A 9,302-nucleotide genomic window follows, 5' to 3' on the forward strand; every position below is an offset into this window, starting at 1 on the left:
AGGGAGCCGAACCGATGACCCAACTGGTCCAGCAGGACTGACAGGCCCTGGAGCCTCCCTACCTGGCTCCCCATAGGACTCTGAACTCCTCCCAGAAGCCCCGGGTAATCCTCCTCCATACTGGAGCCACTTTCTCAGCACTCTCGAACCCCGGTCAAACAGCCTCAGAGGCTGTGACCTTCACCGGTGTGTCTGGAAAGCCCATAAAGAGCTATTTTTCTGAGCCTTTAGGGTGTAGCTGGGGTGAGCTGTTCTTTTCCCAGGCCTTCCTGATTATGCCAGAAAGCCCTGTGCCCCTCCTGGGTGAGATACCTTAGCTGCCAGGGGATGACATCTAAAGACCTTACAGAAAGCTTGGAAGAAATTTCCCAGAGTATTGTCGCATTACAAGACCAGATGGACTCTAGCTAATTTGGGTTACCCTCCAAAATTAGAGAGGACTTGACCTTCTCACAGCTGAGAAAGGGGGACTATGCCTATTCCTAGAGGAAGAATGCAGTTTTTATGCCAACCAGTCTCCCATAGTAAGGGATGAAGGTAAGGATTTCGTCGATAGAGCCTCGAAGGTCTGACAACTTTCGGAATCTGGAGGCACCTGGCTACAGAATATTAACTGGGCCTCCTGGCTTTTACCTCTAGCTGGATCCCCTCTTTATGCTCGTCCTGACACTCAACTTTGGGTCTTGCTTGTTAAACCCTCTAATACACATTTTTTCTTCTTGCATAGAGGCTATAAAGCTCTAAATGGTCCTGCAGATGGAGCCTTAGATAAAAGTCACATCTTTCTTCCCTGGACCTCTAGGTCGCTCACCTCCCATGGGACCCTGACAGCCGCTTCCACTTAACGCCCCTACTCAGCAGGAAGCAGCCAGAAGCGTTGTCGACCCTGTTCCCAACAGCAGTTGGGGTTTCCTAATCAAAGGGGGAACTGAGAGGAGTTGGAGACAAGATAGGCAGTTAAGGTAGGACATATAGGAAAACAAATGTGTACATGACCATAAAGCCGAGCTCCAAACCACTAGGATGTTTATCTTGCAAGTGCAGAATACTGTGGAAAGGTCAAAAGAAGGGGGAGGAAAAAAGGAAAGAGGGGGAACAGCAAGTGGGCTTTGAATCTGTTCCTAGGCAAGGCAGATAGAAGGAGCCAATCAGAGAGTGACATGGATAGACAAAGAGTGAGTCTATGGTGGATAAAAACCCGTAGACAAGTGAGCTTCAGTGGGTACCCTTTCTTGGGTCCCCTCCCTGTGCAGGGAGTCTGTATCTGCTTGAATAAATCCTACACCCCTTGCTTAAATCTTCTGGTCCGAGATTTTATTTAACTTTGTGAGACACAAACCCGGGAAGAACGTCAGCTCATTTGGTTATCGGCATGAAAAATTGAAAAATGTTTGAACTGACTGACTATCCCAATATGAAGATTTGTTGCATAGAGAAAAAGGCATGAAATTAGTAAAATTCTAACATATATCTTTGTTTGTTGAGTGTGTTTCCCTCCACGTCCCGCGTGGTTCAGGGTTCAGGACCTGGAAGCAGAGCCGCACACAAATAAAAGAGAAAAGACAAGAGATAATTGGAAATATTGGGGGGGCCAGGCGGGCTAGTCCAACTCAAGGGGAAGGACCTCCACTGGTGCTCAGGCCGTTGCCAACCTTTTATTGGTCTGGGATACACCCATAGCATAGCCCTTAGGCAGAGGATGCCCCAGCAACAGGCAGACTAGCCCATCAGCAAGGATTTACATAATAATAAATGGGGAAGTTGCTTCAGCTACCACTGTCTGGACAAACAGAGGTGGCGCCTAGCTCCAACCTTTGCTAGGGCTTCAAAGGCACCCCGCCTTGGGGGGGGGCGGGGTTCTCTGTCTACGCTTATCAGCTAGTGAAAACAATAGGTGGTCTTCTACATTTGTTGTTTCCCTGCCCTTTAATTAAAAAATTGTCAGAAGTCATAGATTATACAGTACAAGTGACCAGACATTTTACCAAAGTTAAAGTGATAACAAATACACATCTAACTAAATGTTCAACATTGAGTTTACAGATGAACAGGCAGATAGAGATACACTCTGCAAGGTCTGGGAGTCCCATGAAGTTAGGGTGCATCACCCTCCCCATACTTGGATGTCTTTAGCCACCTGGAAGGTCTCCAGATATCCAGCTATAGGGATGTTTATGAATTCTTCCTCAAGTAGGCATGATAGACCATGAATTGTACTTCCAGACCCTCTCCCCTGTTATCACTTAGAAATTTACAAGCGTTCCAGGTGATTTGTACCTGGAACCAGAGGCAGAGACCAATATGTATTCTTACAAGTTCAAATAGCCCATCTCAAAAGGATACATGTCAAATGACTCAATTTTTCTAATATTCCATACATGATAAAATTAGATACAAAGAGAGCAATGATGCCAAAAACTAAGGTCAGGGCAAGGATGTGACTATGAAAAGGTAGTTGGACCGTGGTACTCAGTGGCTGAGTATCAACCCATGAACCAGGTCACGTTGATAACCGGTCAGGGCACATGCCTGGGTTTCAGGCGTGATCCCTGGTAGGGGGTGTGCTGGAGGCAGCCAATCAATGATTCTCTCTCATCATTGATGTTTCTATCTCCCTCTCCCTTCTGTTCTCTGAAATGAATAAAAACCTTTTAAAAAAAAAGAATGAAAGATAGCCTGAAGGAGTTTGTGATAGCAAAACTTTCTGAATTTCTACTATGGTTACAAGAATCTACATGTGATAAAATTTCCTTAAATTTATATAATAAAAACAGACAAAAAGGAGTGTTTGCTAAAACTGGAGATACAAATCAATCCTATAGTTAAGAGCACTGTAACAATTTCACTTTACTTGAGAATGAACTGTGACTATGTAAGGTTTTACCTTTGGGAGTAAATAGATAGATGAAGGGCATTTGGAAATCTCAAGAAAATTTCAGTTTTTGTGATTCTAAGCTTATTTCAAAATTAAGTTTTTTTTCAAAATTAAGTTTTAAAAACTGTCACATTTATATTAATTTTGTAAACCACTTGATACTACTTATAAACTTTATCAAACACATTAAAACGTTATCCTTATAAATGAATATATTCATTTACATGTACTTCAAGTATTCTGAAATAACCCAAAAATAGAAAGAAGTGCAATATTTAATTAGAGATTTAAACAGGCATAGACCAGTCATGTGTTGTATATATTAAAATTTAATTCACAATGAGAGTAATTGTCATGGTTTAAAACTTATAAAATCAAAGGCAAGGTGAGTAGAAATACTGTTGAAGGTATTCTGTACACAAAGGCTTGTGAGGTATATTTTCTGTTCAGACTCGTGACAGAATGCCTTTTCATTCAAGGCTTCTCTTCTTCATTAAGTTATCAGAAGTTGTGCTCAAGTCCACCAAATTGAATGTGTTCATGAGTTGTTCATGGATTGATGGCAAATGATAAGGCAACATAAATTACTGCAAACCATGCCGTATTCCTGCAAGAGAAAAGTATTTCTCTAGTGTAAACTGACATCTATTGAAGTTTTACGTTTGGGGCAGATGCTTTCAGACAATTAGAAATATTCATTCATTCATGATCTCTGATCATATATGATAGGGTTTACTCCCACTAAAGAATTTCCTACTGTCACATTCATAGGATTTACATCAGGATAAACTTTTTCGACATATAATGTCCTAAAATGTTTTAATCAAGGCTGATTGTATTTAATTTGTTTTGCAATTTCTTGATATAAAATATGAGGTAATTGATCAAGACAGTACCACATTCTTTACAGTAACTTAATTCTCCCCCCCCCCATCTCTCCTTTTGCATTCAGTTATTCTTCATTGCATACTATTACCTTGAGAGCCTAAAGTTGGAAACAGGCTTTCCCCAAAGCAAACACCTATGAAATCTCTTGTTTAAAAATGACAAGTGGTCAGAAGCTTTTCCACGATTGCTGCATTCTTAGGGCCTCCCTCCTGTATGTGTTCTTTGATGAATATAAAAGTCTTGAGTTTGTAGTGAAGGCTTTCCCACATTCATTACATCAATAGGGTTTCTCTCCCACGTGATTTCTCTGGTGGGTAATAAGATCATTTTTGCTGAATGAGAATTTTCCACATTCAGTACATGCAAAGCAAGTATTTCCTGAGTGAAATCTCTGATGCTGTACAAAGCGTATCTTCTTCCTAAAGCCTTCATCACAATTCTTGCGTGTAGGGCTTCTCTGCAGCATGAGTTTTGCTGATGTATATCTAGTATACTCTTCACAATGAAGCCTTCCTCATATGCACTGCACATACAGTTTCTCTTAAGTATGAGTTTGCTGATGTAAAGTGAGGTCAGTCTTCATGGTGAACCCTTTTCCACACAAATTACATACATAGGGCTTCTCTCCTGTATGTTTCAGCAGATGTCTAATGAGATTTTGCTTCGCTGTGAAACCTTCCCAGCATACACTACATATATAAGGTTTCTCTCCTGTATGAGTCCGTTGATGTACCGTCAGGTACATTTTCACTGGGAAGCCTTTTCCACATTCACTGCATACATAGGGTTTCTCTCCCGTGTGCATTCGCTGATGTACAATCAGACAACTCTTCACAGTGAAGCCCTTCCCACATTCATTGCACGTATATGGTTTATCTAAATTATGACTTCGCTGATGTACAGTGAGATCACGCTTCATGGTGAAGCCTTTTTCACACACCACACATACATAGGGTTTCTCTCCAGTATGTGTTCGCTGATGTCCAACAAGGCCCTGCTTCAATGAGAAGCCTTTCCCACATTCACTGCATAAAAAAGGCTTTTCTCCTGTGTGCATTCGCTGATGTATAATCAGACGACTCTTCACGGTGAAGCCCTTTCCACAGTCGTTGCATATATATGGTTTCTCTGAAGTATGACTTCGCTGATGTATAGTGAGATCACCCCTCCTGGGGAAACCTTTTTCACACACAACACATACATAGGGTTTCTCTCCAGTATGAATTCGCTGATGTCCAATAAGGCACTGCTTCATTGAGAAGTGTTTCCCACATTCACTGCATAAAAAAGGTTTTTCTCCCGTGTGAGTTCTCTGATGTTTAGTGAGATTAAACTTTATAGAGAAGGTTTTGCCACATAGTTTGCATCCATAGGGTTTCTCTCCTGTATGAGTTCGCTGATGTCCTATGAGGCGGTGCTTCACTGAGAATCCTTTCCCACATTCACGGCATGTATAAGGTTTCTCTCCTGTATGAGTTCTGTGATGCTCAATAAGATTACTCTTGTTGATAAAGCCTTTCCCACATTCACTGCACGTATAAGGTCTCTCTCCTGTGTGAGTTCGGTGATGCTCAGTAAGATGACACTTCTTGGTAAAACCTCTTCCACATTCACTGCATGTATAAGGCTTCTCTCCAGTGTGAGTTCGTTGATGATAAATGAGAAGAGACTTTTTGATGAACGCTTTCCCACATTCACTACACATATAAGGTTTCTCTTTCATGTGACTTTTCTGATGTTTATTGAACTGGGATGTCTTGAGGAAGGTTTTGTCGCATTCAGTGCATTCATTCTGTTTGAGTCCCGTATGTATTTTCTGATGTTTAGTGAGCCTGGATTTTCTGCTAAAGCCTTTCCCACACAGACTGCACCCATAGGGTTTCTCACTAGTATGAACTCTCTGATGATCAGTGAGCTGAGACGTTTTCATGAAGGCTTCCCCGCATCCAACACATACATGGGCTTTCTCTACATTGTGAGATTTCTGTTGCTGAGTGACCTGGGATTGATTACTAATGGATTTGGTACCGACAGGCAACATGATCTCAGAATTAAATTGTTCATGGTTGGCATGAAGAATGGATATACCATCTCCCTTCAATTCCACAGAATTCTTTAAGTTACAACTTCTGTTTTGGTTTCCAAAATTTAAATTTGACTTTAAAGGTTTTTCACTTATCTCAAACATATCACAATTTTGCTTGAATAGAGAATGATCTTCACTCTGATTAACAGTATCTGCTAACATACTATGTTCACAGCCTCGGTCGACCCTCTTCTGAAGGCTTTGGATTTGCACGTGATGCTGCAGAAGATCATCCACCTTCCTGAGTTCTAGGACAGAAGAGAACAGGGAATCATTCTGGAATCACTCACAATCCTTGTTTGAAATAAAACTGTTTTGTAAAAAGCCGTCACATAAAGTAACTATTTAGTGACAATCCTATATGATGCAAAATAAAAAATATGTTTTGTCTTCATGCATAGTTCTTTTTTAAAAAAAATACATTTTATTGATTTTTTACAGAGAGGAAGGAGAGGGATAGAGAGTTAGAAACATCGATGATAGAGAAACATCGATCAGCTGCCTCCTGCACACCTCCTACTGGGGATGTGCCCACAACTAAGGTACATGCCCTTGACCGGAATCGAACCTGGGACCTTTCAGTCTGCAGGCTGGCGCTCTATCCACTGAGCCTTTCGAAATGTCCAATTCTTTAAAATATATATTTTATTGATTTTTTTACAGAGAGGAAGGAGAGGGATAGAGAGTTAGAAACATCGATGATAGAGAAACATCGATCAGCTGCCTCCTGCACACCTCCTACTGGGGATGTGCCCACAACTAAGGTACATGCCCTTGACCGGAATCGAACCTGGGACCTTTCAGTCTGCAGGCTGGCGCTCTATCCACTGAGCCTTTCGAAATGTCCAATTCTTTAAAATATATATTTTATTGATTTTTTTACAGAGAGGAAGGAGAGGGATAGAGAGTTAGAAACATCGATGATAGAGAAACATCGATCAGCTGCCTCCTGCACACCTCCTACTGGGGATGTGCCCACAACTAAGGTACATGCCCTTGACCGGAATCGAACCTGGGACCTTTCAGTCTGCAGGCTGGCGCTCTATCCACTGAGCCTTTCGAAATGTCCAATTCTTTAAAATATATATTTTATTGATTTTTTTACAGAGAGGAAGGAGAGGGATAGAGAGTTAGAAACATCGATGATAGAGAAACATCGATCAGCTGCCTCCTGCACACCTCCTACTGGGGATGTGCCCACAACTAAGGTACATGCCCTTGACCGGAATCGAACCTGGGACCTTTCAGTCTGCAGGCTGGCGCTCTAATAATTGTAACTGTAAGTATAACACTACACTCCCCTCCCTGAGAATGCTTACCTTCCACACCACAGGCAAAGTGGTGCATTTTAAGCATTAGTGAAATAATGCCACTCTGGCAAAAGTCCCCACTGGTTTCTCAACTCATGTGGAATGAAAGCAAGGTCTTAAATAGCCTCCCCAGGCAATGCGTGACCAATATCTCAGAACTTCCAGCTGCCGCCCCATTTTCCTTTTTTCCCTCTTGCTCATTACAGCCTAGGCATACAAATTTTCAGAATTTCCACAACCACATTCCAGATGCAACTCTTTGAACTTTCCACCGTCTCACATTTGGAAAACTCCATAGACCTGACTTATATCCCTCATCTATGTGCTTAAAGGAACCTTACCATAGAGCCATTCCCTCTGGTAACAGCTCAGTTCCAGGATGAACACCCACTGTGTCACCAAGTGTGTTGATTTTCCTTAGAGCAATGTTTCCCTAAATATATGTTAACTACTGATTACATAGTACTTCTACTGAGAACAAAAGCCATGGGGAGAGTAGGGACAAGATCTGTTTATTTCTATCTTTTCCTTTAGTGTTCTTAGCTTCAAAAACATTTGGCTATCAGAATGCAAGCTTTAAAAAAATAAAGCAATCACATCAATTGCAGGACACAATCACAGGTATGGAACACATTAAAGAGAGTTTAGAAAAAGGACAGAAACTTTCTAATCAAGATAATAGCAGATCCCAGAGATCACTAAAAGGGAAACTGTAATTTCATGTGATAGGAAAGTTGGTTATCTGCAACCAAGAGTCATCAGAAAATGATGGGAAAGCAATCAATTCTATTTTCACATCCTGGAAATGAATAATTTGAAAATGCAATCAAGAAACCAATCCAATTAACTACATAAGAAAAAAGAATATTATATATAGGAACAAATTTAAGAAAGGCCAGTGTCAAACTTTTATTCTGAAACTTATGAAATGTTGGAAGAAATTAAAGACCAAATTAGATAGAAAAACAACCAATTACCCCAATTAGGATGCAGAATATGCTTAAGATAAAATTACTACCCAACTCAGATACATATTTAATGTAATCCCTATCAAAATACTAGCTGCGTTTTTTTGCAGAAATTTACAAGCTGATTCTAATATTACAATGGAAACTAAAGGATCCAGATGTTAAAACTGTCTTGAAAGAGAAGAACAGAGTTGGAGAATTCACTCTTTGCAATTTCCAAAATTACTACAACGCTGAAGGAATCAAAGCCACGATTAGAATATATACATATAAAATGTTCCAAAATTGATTGTGGTAATAACCATCACCAACTATATAAATATACTAAAATCTAGCCACCTATATGTATGTTATATATTTTTTTTTCTAATTCTCACCTGAGGATATGTTTTTATTAATTTAAAAGAGAGAGAGAGAGAGAGAGAGAGAGAGAGAGAGAAAGAAATATCAATGTGAGAGAAACATCGATTGGTTGCTTCCCATTCTGAGCCCCAACCAGTGGTCTAACCCTCAACTTTTTTTGGTGTACAGGGTGATGTTCCAGCCAACTGAGCAACCCATCCAGGGCTGACTGTATATTTTAAATGGGTATATTGTATCCTATATAAATTAAATCTAAGTAAAGCCATTAAAATATGATATAAAAGCAAAAGTTTAAGGAAGGTTAATGCAGTGATAACATCTAAGAATAAAGAAAAATCTAAATTAGGAAAACTAAAATGGAAGTCACTTGAAGCAGACAGCAGTCATGACCTAGTTTGGGCTGTAACTCACATAGGATGATAAGGTTTTTTTTGTCATCAAATGAAGGAGTAGAGATCTTTAAGAAGGGAGCTCAGCTCAGCACATAGGGAACATGCCAGGTGATGCCAGGATGGACAGAATTACTGGTAAAAATGTCTAGTGCTGAAAGAGAAACTAGACTTAAAAAGGAATAAAGGGAAGATGATTCCTGCTCTCCCACAAAATGGGAAATCAGAGGCCAGCTGCCATGACGATGAGTAAAATACTTAAAAAGAAAGTATACATTATACCAGGGGTGGGCAAACTTTTTGACTCGAGGGCCACAATGGGTTCTTAAACTGGACAGGAGGGCCGGAACAAAAGCATGGATGGAGTGTTTGTGTGAACTAATATAAATTCAAAGTAAACATCATTACATAAAAGGGTACGGT

The 9,302-nt window shown here is 40.4% G+C and overlaps 1 protein-coding gene across 1 annotated transcript in view; it reads right to left on the reverse strand.

Moving 5' to 3' along the window:
* Positions 1-3,799: 3,799 nt before the first annotated feature.
* The window catches only part of LOC102259075 (zinc finger protein 432-like), an 11,079-nt gene continuing 5,576 nt past the window's right edge, over positions 3,800-9,302 (reverse strand). Inside the window, exon 4 of the mRNA XM_014535755.1 lies at positions 3,800-6,097. Coding sequence (XP_014391241.1) covers positions 4,305-6,097 — 1,793 coding nt within the window. The 3' untranslated portion in view covers positions 3,800-4,304. The remainder of the gene's footprint in view (positions 6,098-9,302) is intronic.

This window comes from Myotis brandtii, unplaced genomic scaffold (assembly GCF_000412655.1).
Source record: "Myotis brandtii unplaced genomic scaffold, ASM41265v1 scaffold150, whole genome shotgun sequence".
Lineage (NCBI taxonomy): Eukaryota > Metazoa > Chordata > Mammalia > Chiroptera > Vespertilionidae > Myotis > Myotis brandtii.